The sequence below is a fragment of the Canis lupus genome, chromosome 6 (genome assembly GCF_048164855.1).
Source record: "Canis lupus baileyi chromosome 6, mCanLup2.hap1, whole genome shotgun sequence".
NCBI classification, from domain to species: Eukaryota; Metazoa; Chordata; class Mammalia; order Carnivora; family Canidae; genus Canis; species Canis lupus.
The window spans coordinates 27,299,467-27,316,211 of record NC_132843.1 but is presented as its reverse complement, the minus strand read 5'-3'; the positions used below and the strand labels follow the sequence as shown (position 1 = coordinate 27,316,211).

Genomic DNA, 16,745 nt, shown 5'->3' with positions numbered 1-16,745 from the left:
TAGTTGTACTGCTTTATTCTTAGTGATTCAGCTTTGTAGTTACCATTTTATTTATGTCATTCTTTATAAGAATGGCTACAATTTCTCTTTGTAGGATCCAGTTGAACTCATTTCATTTTCCTCTATTAGAAAGTTTTAAGGTAGTAGTGTTTTCAGACAACTTTGCTTTTTTTTCTGATCCTTGACCCAGCCCTGGAAACTTTGAATTAACTCACATGGAAATGTGAAGGTGAGATAAGAGTAGGTTTTAGTTAAAGCATGCATGTCAAGACTATAAAGCCAGATTGCTTCTCAGAACTTCAGAAAATTTTAGAGCTTTCTAAGTCTGAGTAAAAATGACGATATAAAGGTTAATTGGGGTACCATGAGAAACAAGCTTCCTGATAATCACTGTTGCTCTTAAGCTCACTTTCATTTGTGGGGGCATATATATCAAAATGACTTTGTAAAATATTAGAATTAAACACATAGTAATGAATTAAAAGCATATGTGGGATAGTATATTTCTTACTAGGCTCCATTCATTCTTACCATGTGTGATGATTTACTGTGTGCTAGACCCCAGTGACAGCATTTTCTTGGAATAGCTTAAAGAAAAATCAGTAATCATCTGTCAGTGTCATCTTAATGTATACACTGAATTGGTTAGATCTTATATTTTTAAGAGTGTGTGTGATTACCTACTGTTCCAGAAACTAGTCTTAGAGATTAAAAAAAGAAAAGAAGGAGGTGGGATGGAAATGGAGTCCAGTAAAAAGAAAATGTGTATTCATTTTTCTTTGAAATAAATTTATAGACATTATGAAGTTATCAGCAAAGGCTTGCCATTCCATCCTAATTATATCTGATATAAAAACAATGCAAATAAAATATTCTAATGATAAAATAATTTTTATATTGGTTAAGTGTTATGCAAGTATTAGTCATCAGACATGGAATTTTGTGATATTTTAATAATCTTATTAACAAACTGTAGGATAGTTGTAGATGCCCTATTTGAACATACTCCAGAACTACACTGTTCTTGTGCTTTAATTACATCATGTAGAAATAGAATCTGTGAGACTCTTTGTTGTAGTAGAACATGCTTTGTATCCCCCTTCCCAAATATCCAATTTGGTATTAAAAGATTCTGCTCATGTATAATGATAATATAATGAATATGTTGTATAAAACTTTATTGTCTAGGTTGAAATTATAGCCTGATTTCCCTTTTGCCATTGTATGTATTTGGCATATAAATCAAGCAAGTCACTTTCAGAGTCTGATAATTATTTTTACACTATCTGTCTCTGCCATTGGAGTATGACTTCCTCAAGGCTGAGGGCCATGTCTTATTTTAGTTTCCAATTTATATATTTCTAATACTTAATAGAGTTTAACTTCTTTGTCTTAATATTTCTTAAAAGAAATGGACTACCTCAAAAGTAGTTTATATTTAAAACTTTGCACAGATGTATAGCCCATAGGGAGTGAAAAATATGAAATAAATTATAAGTCTTTTGTATTTGTTTAAGCTTCATTTATTATGGTTCTAAAGTTGTGTAACTTTTTAGACTCTAGATCTTGTTAGAGCATTACAAGATCTAGAGAATGCAGCTTCAGGTGATGCAGCAGTTCATCAAAGAATAGCATCTTTACCTGTTGAAGTCCAAGAAGTATCCCTACTAGATAAGATAACAGGTAAGAAAAGAAAATGTGATCTGGAACTTTTTTGGAAGTCAGGGTGGAACGGCATATGGCATTGTTTTTGTTGTATAATAATGTTATTATTCTGTGCTTTTCTTAGATAAAGAATCTGGAGAAAGGCTTTCTAAAATGGTAGAGGATGCTTGTATGTTGCTGGCAGATTACAATGGCAGATTGGCAGCTGAAATAGATGATAGGAAGCAACTCACTCGAATGTTAGCAGATTTTCTTCGTTGTCAAAAGGAAGCCCTTGCAGAGAAAGAGCATAAATTGGAAGTGCGTAACCTTTTCCTTCTTTAGTGCTTATTTGTTTAATTTATTTTTTGGTAGGAATTTCAAAATACTATGTTCCCACACATTTTGCACTTTTTTGGACATAGACCTTTTTAGACAATGGCGCAGGTAAGCTACTCCTTGCAAGAATGGGCTTCTTTCTGCTAGAAGCAAATCAGCCTAATTAAACTTAGAAATTTGGTGTTATGAAAATTACTTGCTTTATAAAACTATTCATGTGAAATTCCAGTAATATTAATTCATCCAAAAAGTTTAAATTCTATTGTCAAGAACAGAACTAATGGGAAAATAGTAGTATAAAGTCTGGTGTCAGCTACAGGAAATTATGGTTGGATTTATTGAATTCCTGTTCTGAGTACACGTATGTACTTTTAGGTATACAATTAAGAAAAAAAGTTTTTTGGCATTGAACTTATGGGATGCTATTCCCCCTCTCTCTGTCCCTGAACAGTTCATCAGTTCTGTTCAAGAAGTTAGTCTTCAAGTTAGTCTTTTGTTCCATCCCTGATTCTGATGCTTAACATATTCCCACACCTCACTTCTGGCTCTCACACACCCTTAGGGAGAAGAAAGTCATCACCCCTTTAAGTTAAGTGGTGATTGATACTGTTGATGAATCTGGAGGTGCAGGGGTGAAAAAAGAAACATTTTCCGATTTCCTTCGAGCAGAGTAGTTGTTGTCAGGGGTGGATGAGCCAGAATCTTTTTTGACTAGTTTTTGTTTAAAATTGTTTATTGCTATAGCAATTTTTATTCCATATGTATATGTACAAGAATTTCTCATTTGTCTGGATCCCTTTATTAAACCATTTTCTATAAATTTGTAGGTATGATACTGCCTCTATTTAGAGTTGCTTTTATTCGTGTTTAGTTCTTGTTTTAGCAGTCTCTGCCAAAGAGGATCATCATTTCTATCTGTGAGACCAGCTTTTTGATCAAGAGCTCTCCCACCCCAAATTCTCAGCTTTTAATTTAACATTGCCCCTTTTCAATATAGAGCGTAGTTGTTGGCATCATACTCTGCATTTAGAAAAGTATCGTCATTGTACATAGACAGGAGAAGGTAAAAAATTTTAAGACGATAACATATGTTATTTAACTTGGCCAGTTTTTGATCTTGTGATGCAACTTCACTCTTAAACATACTGTTACTTGTTTTATTGTTAGCAGAGTTAAGGGTAAGTAATGTTATGCAATTTTTGTCCTCAGTCTTTTGGTATGGTTTCTTTAACTTCTATTGAGCTTCTGTTGCAGGTATTGGACATGGGCGTATCTTCTAACGATGTCATCATCATTAGCATATTCTTCCTGCTAAAAATAAATATCAAACTCCAAAGCCTGTATTGTCTCCTGTTTTTGAGAATTGAAGACTGAAACTGTTATGCTTGATTATTTAATCACTGGTTACAAAAAATAGAATTTATGTTTGAAATGTAATTAAGTGTAGAAATAGATCAGATGTCACCCTCCACTTCCTTCTTTTCCCAGTTCTTTCAGCTAGATGGTTATAGGTGATGAGGCTGATGATAATAATAGCAATAACATTTACCATGTGTCAGGTACTATTGAAAGCACTTCACATCTCTCAACTCATTTAATCCTATATAGTAGGAAGAATGATCCCCGTTTTACAGGTAAAGAAAGGGAGGAGGCCCAGGAAAATTAAGTAACTTGCCTAAGGTCACAAAGAGGTAGTGAGTTGTTAAGAACCCAGGAACTCTTTCTCCAAAAGGCACATTTGCTTCCAGGTTTTACATAAAGAGATTTAAGATCACAGCAAAAGCTAAAAAATCTCTCTTCAGCTCTTTCTGTTTCCTCCCTCCTCAGAGGTAATCACTGTCTTAAAGTGTTCTAGGCACTTTTTTGTTTTTCAGTGTCACTGGATATTATATTAAAAAGAGACCACCTAAATTATACCGAACATTAGTTTACAAGTAATAAAAATTTAGATTTCCAATAAATTAGGAAGTCATTCCGCAGAACTCTTTGTTACCATTTAGAACTAAGTGATTCCTTTGTCAGATTATGGAAATGATTTGAGGTAGACATTTTTTGTATTGAGTAGATGGCATCATTTTGAAGTTGACACTGAACGATCAAGATTTATATTTACCATATAAGCTTTTTCAGTTATCTGCATCTTTGAATACCAACTGTCATTGACCAGGTATTGATGAGTCCTTTTTTTGGTTTTCATTTTTTTTTCTTTAAATTGAACATAAATGTAAAGTATCCATTCAGGGATTGTCTATTTCATATATTTTTTAAAGAGGTTGCTGTTAAAGCATTTGTAATGAATGAAAACATGAAGTGTTTTTTTTTTTAATTTTGCAAATTATGAATCATTATTTTTGGAACTTGTGACAAACATAGCTGGTTATTAGGCAGATAACTTAAAATATTTGACAATCTAATGTTTACAAAATGACATGTCACAGATTGCTATAGAAATCCTATTTCACCATTCAGAAGTTGAAATTATTTAATAAACTCTTGTTCACTTAGTTTATTTTTGGAAGGCATTCATGGATACGGTACTTAAAATGACATTTTGATTTAGTTTGATACTTTTGGGGAGGGGAAATACAGAGATCAGCAATTCTTTCATATTTAATAAGAATTTCTTTGATGCTCGGTTTTGGATACTTTTTTCATGATACAGCTGGTATAAGGAAATACAATTTTATAAAATCCGTTTTTATGTCACTGATCTGTTTTAAATTGCTAGAATTCCATGGAAAATTGATTGTCTAGTCCATGAAATAGATTTACATAGAAGATTGGAAATCACAATTTATGGCTCTTAAATTATAGTTCAAAGTTCTGTAAGTCAGGATGGGAAAGCTGTCAGGACTGTGTTTATCTTTTGCAGTCTTACATCAGTATATTCAAATTTAGCTTATTTTAAAATTGAGGGCATAGTATTCATTGTATGAATGTTGTTTGTTTAGTTTAAGTCTGTCCCTCTTCTCATGGTGTCAGATTGCAACCACTAAGTTGCTTTTATTAGTTTTGTACATTATAGGTAGCGCTGCAGAGAACATCCCAGTGATGCAGACTCATACAGTTTTGCAAGTATATATGCAGGATTGATTGTCGGAATCAGAATAGAATATCTGGGTCCAAGCGAATGTATGTTTAAGTGTTGACAGGGTATTCAAGTCCACCAAAAGGTTCTGCCTTTTTATTTTTTTAATTTTAATTAAATTTGTAATTTTTTTGTTCTTTCTTTATGAGTATAATTGATGCATAGTGTTACATTAGGTTCAAGTGTAGATGTTCTATCTTTTAAAACATCATGCAATATGAGTTCATCTTTTCCTTTACCCTTTCCTTTAGCCCACACTGAATATCATTGATCTTTTAAATTTTTGCATATCTGTTTAAAAATTATTTTTTTATTCACTCAGATTGGTCATCTTTTAAAAATACTAGCAAAACTTAATAAAAATAAATAAAAATACTTATTAGCCTTTTTTGTTGCCAATTCCCTATTTCCTTTGACTACTTTTCTATTTGGTTCTAAGTTTGTGTGTTAATGTTTGTCTTGTCTTTTATATATTCTGGGCTTTCTGGTTATAGTTAAGATAGTATTCTCAATTCATAAGTATAAACATACTATGCTCTTTTCCTGGAGATTTTTTTCTAGTAATTTTATTCATTAGGATTTTTTAATTTATATGACCTAGGGATCTAATTGAAAGTGATAGTAAGTAAATGTCCCTTGTCATGTATCAATTAATGATCAATCAGTTATTGACTGTCTTTTATTATGTTGTGAAATGCTATTTTTGGTTATACTTAATTCCTATATATGTATATATGAGAATGTAGTCCCTTTTTTATTCTGCTGGCCCATTTATCTTTTACTCATCTTTAATTATGCAGTAGAATTTTATTTGTATAATTTTTGGTATTGTTTGTGTCTACAATTTTAAATAATTATTATGTATGTGAGTTTTTACTTTCTTCCACTTATTTTATACATATTTGCTTTCATACTAAATATTTCAAATGGCACTTTCCTAAGTAGAGATTTCTTAATTTAATGGCCTTCTCCATTTCTGAATGCATGGTTTTACTTTTGTTGTCCATCCCCTCTATCTGCTAGACCGTATTTTCCAGGATTTTCTAAAGTTTACTTTCATAAAACTTTGTTTTCCAGAAAGTTCAGTTTTCATTATTTAAATGCTTAAGATAAATTTTGTTTTGTCTGGGACATTTAATGATTAGATGTTTCTAATGTCTCCTCTTACTATAGGAAAGAAGAATATTTTAAATAGCACTGAAAGTACAAATTTAAAAACCTTACTGAAGATATTACCTGCATGTAGCTTTTTGATGGTTATTTATCAAGTTTCATATATTACTAAGGGTATAGTAGTAAGAATATGGAGAACTGCTTATGTATGCTTTCATCTGTAGTTCACTTATTTCTTACATTTTACTTTTTTTCGTTGAAATCATACTGATTTAAATTTAGAAATTTGATAAGATGGAGCTATATGAATTTTTTTATTTTTAGATTTTAATTATTTACTCATGAGAGATACACAGAGAGAGAGGGGAGCAGAGGCATAAGCAGAGGGAGAAACAGGCTCCACACAGGGAGCCTGATGTGAGTCGATCCCAGGACTCCAGAATCATGCCCTGGGCCAAAGGCAGATGCTCAACCCCTGAGCCACCCAGGCGTCCCTATGAATTTTTTTAAAAAGCAGATATACTAATTACTCAATGGTTTCTTATATTATTTTTTGAGATCTAAATATTAAGTGTAAAATTTTTGTGATTATTTTTCAAGAACCATAATCTTAATCACTTTTTTTGATTATGCAAGTAATCTATTTTCATCATAGGAAAAAAGCTTCTTGAGCAAAAGGCTTATTAGCCCTGTGTTTTGGCACCTTGTATTTTGCATACTGTTGTTTTCATATAATATATGTGCAACTTCTATGCCACTGTTTTCCTTTTTAATGAACGGCTGTATTGTAAGTTAACAGCTACATGTTCTTTGATAGTGTAGGTGTTTCAGTTGCTTGGATATTACTAGAAACAGTATTGGAGTGAACATCTCTTGTAGTATATTCTTGACTCCTGTATATCTTTTTTTATGATAAATTCCTAAAGGTGAAATTGCTGATTCATGTTAAGGACTTGATACATGTTATCAATCTAACTTTCAGTAAGATTATACTAGATCATTGTGATGGTCTTCTTTTTGGGTCATTCATTTTCTCTAGAAAAAAATGCATCCGATTGCTGGGTAGATAACATAGGGCATCTGTTTTCAGAACAGTGCCTTTTATCTGATTTGGATTTTCAAATGCAGATCTTCGGCTTGGTTTCTCACTCCTATCTTTTGCTCTATGGGATAAGAGTTGTAACAGACTGATGTAGGGATTTTCAGGTGATCTTTATTGTCAACCTTAAGACTTACTATTGTATTTCAAGGAGCTTGGTACTTCAAAGTCCTGAGCCTCTCCAAAGTTCCTCAGGATGAATTATATCACTTTCGATCATTATTTCTTGTTCCAGTTTTTTCCATCTTTCACAAGTGTCTTGACAGCTGTGTACTTCGATTCCCTCTTCTCCATTCCTTTGGGTTTCCACCTTTATAAATTGTTTTATTATTTTAGTGCCATTTGGGGAGTGAGTGGAGATAAATATGAGCTCAATTTATTATGAAAATGGAAGCCCATTATGTCTTGTTAAATAGAACTAGTATATGTGTTTTGTAACTTCTGTGAAACTACCCTTGTCTAAGGGGTTGGTCCAACATTGCCTAGATTGTTAACAACTGATCTTCCTGTTTTTTCTCTTAGAGCCAATGCAACTGCAGCCTAGTTTATCTTTGAAGAAGTCAGATCTCATCATACCCTTGTTTAAAACTCTACAGTGCTTCCCATTACACTTTTAGATCTTACTTGAAACTCCGTATATGGGCTATGAGATCACTAGTCATGAGTCTCCATTTAGCTTTATCTTGGGACTATCTAAGCAGCATCCATTTTACTCTAAAAGCTTGTACAGGTGAAACATTTCTCACATAAGGGTTTCTGCTTTGCTAACAAGGTAGCTGGAATGCTCTCTCCACTAGATCTTTACTTAGCTGGTGCCTTTTTAAATTTAGATTTATGTTCCTGTGTCACCTCTTCAGAGTCCTTCAAGTATCCCTTTGCCCTCTTCCTACCTATTATGTTACACTGTCATTTTCTTTTTTCTTTTTTTAAAGATTTTATTTATTCATGAGAGACACAGGCAGAGGGAGAAGCAAGCTCCATGCAGGGAGCCCCACGTGGGACTCGATCCCAGGTCTCCAGGATCATGCCCTGGGCTGAAGGCAGCGCTAAACCGGCTGAGCCACACAGGCCGCCCCACTGTCATTTTCTTTTTGGCTTTTTGTTTTTTATTTTTCCTTCACGGTACATATCATTATTTGAAAATTTAAAACTTTGTATATGTATTTAGCTATCATCTGTACCTGCCATTAGAATGTGAGCTCCATGAGAGGAAGAACTTTGTTTTGTTTTTCATGTTTATTGCCATATCCTAAGCTCTTGGAGTAGTGCTTTTCTCCTGATAGGCATTAAGTTTTTTTTTGTTGAATGAGTAAATGATTCAAATGATGAATGAGTGAATACCAGTACAAATGTAATTTGCAAGAAGTAGATAAATATTTATATTTTAAATGGTGATTTATTTTGTAGTTAAATCAAAAATTATTTTACCCGTTTGCCCTGTTTTTCCTTCAGTAGAATAACATGTTAACAATATGTTAGAAAGTATGAATAACAAGTGAACAGTACTCAGCAGTGAAGAAACACTGAATTTATAAGAGTCACAGTGCTACCTGGTGGAAGAACTGAAGCCACAAATGAAATCAGAATCTTTAAAGCCAGTGTTCTTTATTTTTACAAAGAAAGGAATTTAAACAGTAACTGCCTTTTGCTTGCTTGCTCAAAGAATAGAGCTGATAATAGAAATACCCTTCTAGAGGGGCTTTGTGATTAAAGAATTTATGGGCACAAAGCAATTAGCACCCTGCCTGAAGCAAAGTAAGTGCTCAGTAACTGTTAACTTCTACTATTTTTACTGTAGCATTTGAGAATTAATAGAAGTGAGGTGAGATTGAAAAGTAGATTCCAAATTGAACTGATTGTTAGAACAGTGCAGAGGATGGAAAGGAATGGTAGCACTGGCAATGTTTGCAAGCCTGGAGAAATTTGCAATAAGGAGACCAGGCAGGGTTTAACTAGAAAGCTTTATAGTATGGGTATTGAAGGCCTGAACCATAGTTGGTGATAGCAGTGAGAAAATAAAGGGAGAATAGGTATAGGGAACAGTTGAATCATAAGAATATGTAAATTGGATCTGAGGGTAGAGAGGTAGAAGGAATCCATGATAAAGAAATTTTGAAAACCTTGGAGCAAATGATTCTGGCATTGGCTAAAAGAATATTAAAATAGGGAACTATTTTGTAGTTTTGGTGGGAAGGATGATTTTGGTTTTAGGTAGGTCAAATTTAAACTTTTTTTTGTTTGTGCAGTGAAGTCTTTATTTTTTCCAGCTTTATTGAGATACCTGACATATAATGAGTGAACTATTTCAAAATTCCTTTTTTTTTCTTTCTTAAAATATTGACCAGTTGCCACCAAAGTTTTCCTAATTATAAAAGTAATAAGTGTTTCGCATAGTTTAGAAACCATTCATAAGAACGCAGCACCTCTAATCTCATTACCTCTTAAATATTGACAAGATTTGGAAGATGGAATCATATAGTGCATGCTATTCTACATATTTTTTACACATTTACAGGAACATTTTTTTAATACTCTGATCTAAAATGAAATCTTTCTTTTATTTAGCAATTTTTTCCAGTTTCTTGCTATTGAAAAACATTGTTTTGAATTACCTTTTAGCGGGATCCCTGGGTGGCGCAGCGGTTTGGCGCCTGCCTTTGGCTCAGGGTGTGGTCCTGGAGACCCGGGATCGAATCCCACATCGGGCTCCCGGTGCATGGAGCCTGCTTCTCCCTCTGCCTGTGTCTCTGCCTCTCTCTCTCTCTCTCTCTCTCTCTCTGTGACTATCATAAATAAATAAATAAATATTTTTAAAAAAATGAATTACCTTTTAGCTAAATCTTTGCTTATCTATGGTAATTTTTTCATAAATTCCTAGATGTAGGGGAGAAAATAAAGCAGCGAGATCAAGTGATTTTCATGCTCAATCTGCTACAATTTAGGAAAACAAAATGATATCTGGTGACAAGAGGAGGTGAAAGTGGAGATGTCTCAATTGCATTTTGTTGATGTAAATTCATATGACACAATCTGTGTAAAGATAGTGATAATAAGTATCAGAACCCCTTATTTTACATAATGATTTTTTTCTGCTCTTTTCCTTTTACCAAGTCATCTAAATTGCATAATGCCCTAAAAGTAGCTAGTTAGGGGTACCTGGGTGGCCCAGTTTGTTAAGCCATTGCCTTCAGCTGAGGTCATCATCCCACGGTCCTGGAATCAACTCTGCCTCAGGATCCCTGCTCTGTGGGGAGTCTGCTCTCTCTGCCCCTCCCCCTTTCTGTGGGTGCACATGCATGTGTGCACTCTCAAAATCTTTAAAAAATGCAAGTAGCTAACTTGTAGAGGAAATTCTGGGAGCCATTAAAATGATGTATAGTTTTTGCTTTCATATTTTAAAATATTGTAAAATACACATTACATAAAATTGACCATCTTAAGCATTTTTAAATGTACACTTCAGTAATTTAAAAAACATTATCATTGCTGTGCAGACTATCTTCAGAACTCTTTCATCTTGCAAATTGAAACTCTACCCATTAACCAATTCCCCCATTCCCCACAGTCCCCAACCCTGACACCCACCATTCTTTCTGTCTCTGAATTTGACTAGGAACCTAATTTAAGTGGAATCATACACTGTCTTTTTGTTACTGACTTACTTCACTCATCATAATGTCCTCTGGTTTATTAGTGTTGTAGCATGTGCAAAATTTCCTTTTAAAGGCTGAATAATATTCCATGGTATGTATATACCATATTTTGTTTTCTCATGCATCTGTTGATGGACACTTGGGTTGTTTCCACTTTTTGGCTGTTGTGAATAATGCTGCTACGAACATGGCTTCTTGGCAAATATCTCTTTAGAGTCCTTGCTTTCAAGTCTTGGGTTTATACCCAAAAGTTGAATTGTTGGATCACATGGCATTTCTGTTTTCAGTATTTTGAGAAACTGCTTGTACCATAGCATATCACTGATAACAGCTGCACCATTTTTTATTCTTAGAGCAATGCACGGAGTTTTTTCTTCACTTCTTTAACAACACTTGTTATTTCTTTTTGTTGATGGTAGCCATCCTAATGGATTTGCTTTATTATCTTGAAGAAATGTCTATTCATATACTTAATTCATTTTGTTTTTTTGTTGCAATAAAGGGATGACATATATAGACTAAGGTTGAGGATAATTTGTTCCTGGGAGAAAAAGTTTGAAGATTATGAATCCACCAGTGCTGGATTGTCCTAGATGTTATTCTAGAACATTTCTCAAAAGATAGCCTCTGCTTGAATGTTTCTGATGTAAAAGGGAGCACACTGTTTTGAGAGCAGTCTTTTCCATTTTCTGGAAAAGTGCTAGCAACATATGTACTTCTTTAAAATTTTCACAAACATATTTGATTAAATATATATATATATATATATTTATGTGTTTGTATATGTGTCCACACACACTTCTGCATTGGAGAAAATGGAAAATACTAAAAATCCAGAATGGAAGATAAAAACCAGAATCTACTGTTGATATTGAAAATGCATAATTCGAGATAATAGCCCCTTAGTTTTCCCCTCTCTTCCTTTCCTCCTTCTAGTCCAATTTTGTTTATAGGCTTTTTTTCTTTTATTCATGTATAAAGAATATTTTTATTTTTTTATTGTTTCATTACCATTTTTCATGTATTTGTCATTAAAAATTTTACACGAATAGCTATTTCAGTCAACTGTCAAACAGGTATAAAAATCATGAAGAGTGACAAAAATAGTGCAAGTCCTTGCATGTCTGAGAATGACTTTCCTTTTTACTCATGAATGACTGGTTGGCTGCATATAGAGTTATTGAATCATTCTTCTCTTTTTCTCTTTTGCCCAGTTACTATATTTTTCCTTTCTCTTGCACATTTAACGCTCGCTTTGCCTAACACACATGTAGGATATTAGTCTTTTGTTAATTTTTGCTTGATATTTGGGGCAGCCCGGGTGGCTCAGTGGTTTAGTGCTGCCTTCAGCCCAGGGCCTGATCCTGGAGACCCGGGATTGAGTCCCATGTCAGACTTCCTGCATGGAGCCTGCTTCTCCCTCTGCCTGTGTCTCTGCCTCTCTCTCTCTCCCTCTTCCTCTCACTCTCCCTCTCTGTCTCTCATGAATAAATAAACTCTTAAAAATTTTTTTGCTTGATATTTAATGTTCCCTTTAATTGCAAAGATCTAAGTTGCCTTTTTTTTTGATTCTTCAGTTTTTCCTTAGATTCCTGTTATATTGAATCTTCTGAATCTTCATATTTATCTTTCCTCATTTATCCTTACTTCTATAATTTTCCTTTAATATTTTCCTTGAGTTTTTGTTGTTGCTGTTTTTGTTGTATTCATCCTTACAGCATGCTTGTCTGATAGGAGTTGAGATTGTTTTCCCACATTTTTATGGGATTCATAAAATGGATTTTATCTGTTGAAAAGGATTTATTATAACTTTACTGGGACAATTCACAGATTCTACAATTCTGGGGCAAGTCAGAAGGAAATCAAAGGAGATGGTAGTGCCAGAGTTTTGTGAGTTTGCCAAGTCAGCCCAGACCTGACTAGAACTTTGCCTCTTTTTGCCAGCACAGCAGCCACACCATCCAGTACCAGTGACAAAAATAGTGCAAGTCCTTGCATGTCTGCCTAGATCTTCGTGTTGTTGAGACTCCCAATAGGTGTGGGTTGTCTTGTTAAAGTGACCCACACGAAAATCAGTATTATAAATGTCCATAACTACTAGAATAGTCATGCCTGGAAGAGTTTGATACGGTCTTACTGAGAATGTTTGGACCTGTTTAATGTAAATGTAAAATACTGTTTAATTAGGTGCTAATTTTTTACAAACCTTAATGTGGGATTTTTGTTGTTGGTTATCATTTTACTTACTGCAATGAGTGCTTAACGCATTTGCTCTGCCTGCTTTTAGATTACTTTTCCTAATCCATGAGTTGAGGAATTATGTAAGTAAATATTTAAAAGTGTATGTCTGATGAAAGTAATGGGCTCCGAGAAAGGATCTAAGGATTTCAGTAAACAGTATAATTATAGTAAGATCTATAATGTGTCTTTATGTTTTTTTATTTTTTTAATAAAGAATATTTAAGGTCCAGTAAATAAAATTTTTACTTTAGCATAAATACTTTTATGGCATTTATTTCTGCTGTTTATAAGCTTTACTCCTTAGGCTCTGAAGTGTGTATGTGTGTTTGTTTTTTATGGAATGTACATATTTTTAACAATGGAGTGTTGGCATTTTTTTATCATGTTAGTATTGGGACTACTTCATACCTCTTTTTTTTTTTTTTTTTTAACACCAGCCATTCTGTGAGTTGTTCATCAGATTCTTACAAACTTAATTTTTAAAATATGTTTATCTTTATTATCTTATTGAGTCAATATTTCAGCCCTTAGAATTTCTTGAAAACTTTTCTCATTTCTTATTTTGGTTTTCTTTGCTTGCTTTCTTTTCAGATTTCTTAAGGATATATTCTGAGTTCTAGATAAAATGCTTTTATGTGTTGAAGAGATAAGGCCAGAACAGGTCTGTGGTTAGAAACTTTTCTTAGTTGACTTTGGTCTTAGATTAGTGAACAGTTCGAGAAGCACATTAGCTTTGTGATGGATGAAGAGTGAGAACTCTAGAACTGGATAATCTGAGTTTAAATTCTGGCTTTACCACTTAACTAGCTCAGTGGCATTAGGCAAAACATTTGATCTCTTTGTACATTAGTTTCCTTGTTTGTAAACTAGGAATAATAATTATATCTGCTTTATATGGTTATTATGAGATTTACATGAATTGAGTACTTAAACCTGCCCAGTGTATAGTAACTAACTACTTCAGAAGTTCTAGCCCGAGATAAGAAAACTTGGAGGTTTTCTAGATAGCTTATATCTATCTTCCATGGTCTTCTCAAAAAATGAAGTGTTTATATTGCTAGTTACATTATTAGCATCTCAAGGATTGTGCCTAGATTCCTAAATTCTTTTTAAACAATGTGTTTAATCATTTTTTGAGATTCTGACTTACTGTATCAGACCTACTTGTCTCTTCTGGAATCTGCCTCTTTAAAGTTAAGTATAGTGTTTGTTCATGTTCACCTTTTTAGCTCCTTAGGAAAGTAATTGTCTCAGAAATCAAGTTGGTCTAGGGTGTTTTCTGCATTTCACCCCAGTGTTCTGAAGTGTAATTGATTATGTTGAGAGATTTGGATTCAAATAAAGTGTCACATTATTTCCTTGATGATTTAGATTTTCATTCTATTCTGTAGATAAAAGGATAGTTGCTTAGGTAGACAACCCTTGACTTCTATTTTAAGATGTTAGAATAAATGTATAAAACTTAGTATAGACTGTCTTTATCATATAACTAATAGATGTATATATAGATACCTTACATATTATATTACATATCTATTATATAAATACAAAACAAGGTGATAATATATAATAAAAATAGAATAAGTGAGAGCAGAGAAATAAAATGGAAAGCCAGATAAAATGGAGAGGTTGAGATGAAATGGAGAGAGATACAGAACTGCATGCACTATGTCAGTAGATGGACACTAGCCACTTGTGCTATTTAAGTTCATTAAAATTTATCCACTTTGTTGGGTAGTATAGATACACAACATTTTCACTGTCACAGGAAATTCTGTTCATAATGATTGGTCAAGGTTGCTTAAAAGATATCGATATACGAGAAATGAAGAAGTTATACTTTATATAATACATGTCATAGCTCTGCTCTGATAAGAAATGATGGGTGCTTCCCAATGGCAGTATTTTTTTTTTAAGATTTTATTTATTTGAGAGAGACACAGTGATAGATCAGGAGCAGAGGGAAAGGGCAGACAGAGAAGTAGGCTCCCCCCTGAGCACAGAGCCCAATGCGGGGCTCAATCCCAGAGCCCTGGAATCATGACCTGAGCCAAAGGCAGGCTTTTAACCACCTGAGCCTGTCCTAGTGAACAGTATTATTAGAAGATAGGTACTGACAGGAATTGAATTGAAGAACCACATCCTGGCATTTACTCTCCCTAAAAGTGGGAACATTTATGCAAGTGTTCTACGTCCCACATGGAACACCTGGAAGCAGGAGATTGGAACTAGCGTACTCCAGAATGGAAACAATCAGGGAGGTCAAATTCTGATGTATATCCTTTCTTGGACCAGATTGCAATGGTGAGGAATTGGTATCTGTATGGGAGCTTGCAACAGAGGAAAAGAGCAGTGTCTCTTTTGGCTGGTGAGGCCCAAGAGTGATGAGGATCATCTATATTCAAAAAAACAATCACTATAATCCATGTTGGAATTTGTCCACTTTACTGACAACCCAAGCAGGTTACATAATCTATAGATAATGTAAAGATGATAATATCACTGGAACCACCGAGCATTTTCAGAAAGCCAATACATAAGGCAGTAGATGCAGCGGGAAGAAATTTCTCCTAGGAAATAATGGAAAACCCAGCACGGTGATGTACTGAAAATGCCTAAACACCTGGAGATCGCAGCCCACCCCTAATTAGTATCCATCAAAAGATAACAGGGTCCTTGCAGCCATGTTACAAAAAGCTCTGTATTTTTACATGCTGATTGACAAAGGAGTAGTTGGGAATTCTAGGTAAGTAAGGAAACAATATAAGCAAAAGCTTTATAGTTAGAATGGCTATAAAATGAGAGCATAAGAGTGAAACAGTGGGATAAGTTAGCTACTTTGTGAGATTGTGGAAAAGTAGACCTGCTGATGAAGTTTGAACTTAATATAGTCAGTGTTCTATCTTTGCACATAATGCATTCCTAAAAATGTGAATAAAAATAGATTTTAGGACATTTTAGCAAAAAAATTCTATATTATGTAATATATAATGTTCTCCCCAGGCAAATTTCTTTCCTTTTTTTTTTTTTTTTTAAGATTTTTTATTATTTATTTATGAGAGAGAGACAGAGACACAGGCAGAGGGAGAAGCAGGCTCCATGCAGGGAGTCTGATGTGGGACTCGATCCGGATCTCCAGGATCAGGCCCTGGGCCGAAGGCAGCACTAAACCGCTAAGCCACCCGGGCTGCCCCCCAGGCAAATTTCTTAAAAATCAATATTTTTTTAAGGTTTTTGGTTTGTTGTTGCTATTGTTTTGAGAGTGTAATCAGGGGATAGGGAGGCAGTGGGAGAGTAAGAGAGAATCCCAAGCAGACTATGCTCAGTGCAGAGCCTGACAGGGCTGGATCTCTTGATCCTGTGACCTTGAGATAATGACTGGAGTTGGATGCTTAACCAACTGAGCTGTCCAGGTACCCCTGCAATTAGGATTTTTAAGCCCCTATGTGTTACTTGAGATGTAAAATTAGTAAGGACATAGATGAATTATTTAAAAGATGCAATTTTAAATAATATTCTCGTGACTTAATAGGAATGACATTTAGTAGGAAGAGCTAATGTTTAAATT

At 34.1% G+C, this 16,745-nt stretch overlaps 1 protein-coding gene across 3 annotated transcripts in view; it reads left to right on the top strand.

Moving 5' to 3' along the window:
• Positions 1-16,745, top strand: part of RPRD1A (regulation of nuclear pre-mRNA domain containing 1A) — an 81,908-nt gene that overhangs the window by 41,839 nt on the left and 23,324 nt on the right. Inside the window, exons 5-7 of one of the 3 annotated variants that reach the window (XM_072829297.1) lie at positions 1,557-1,683; positions 1,790-1,965; positions 3,238-5,032. In XM_072829297.1, the coding sequence (XP_072685398.1) occupies positions 1,557-1,683; positions 1,790-1,965; positions 3,238-3,357 (423 nt within the window). In that variant the 3' untranslated portion in view covers positions 3,358-5,032. Of the gene's footprint in view, positions 1-1,556; positions 1,684-1,789; positions 1,966-3,237; positions 5,033-16,745 lie in introns of those variants that run through there. The other 2 variants (XM_072829296.1, XM_072829298.1) reach the window with 2 other exon arrangements.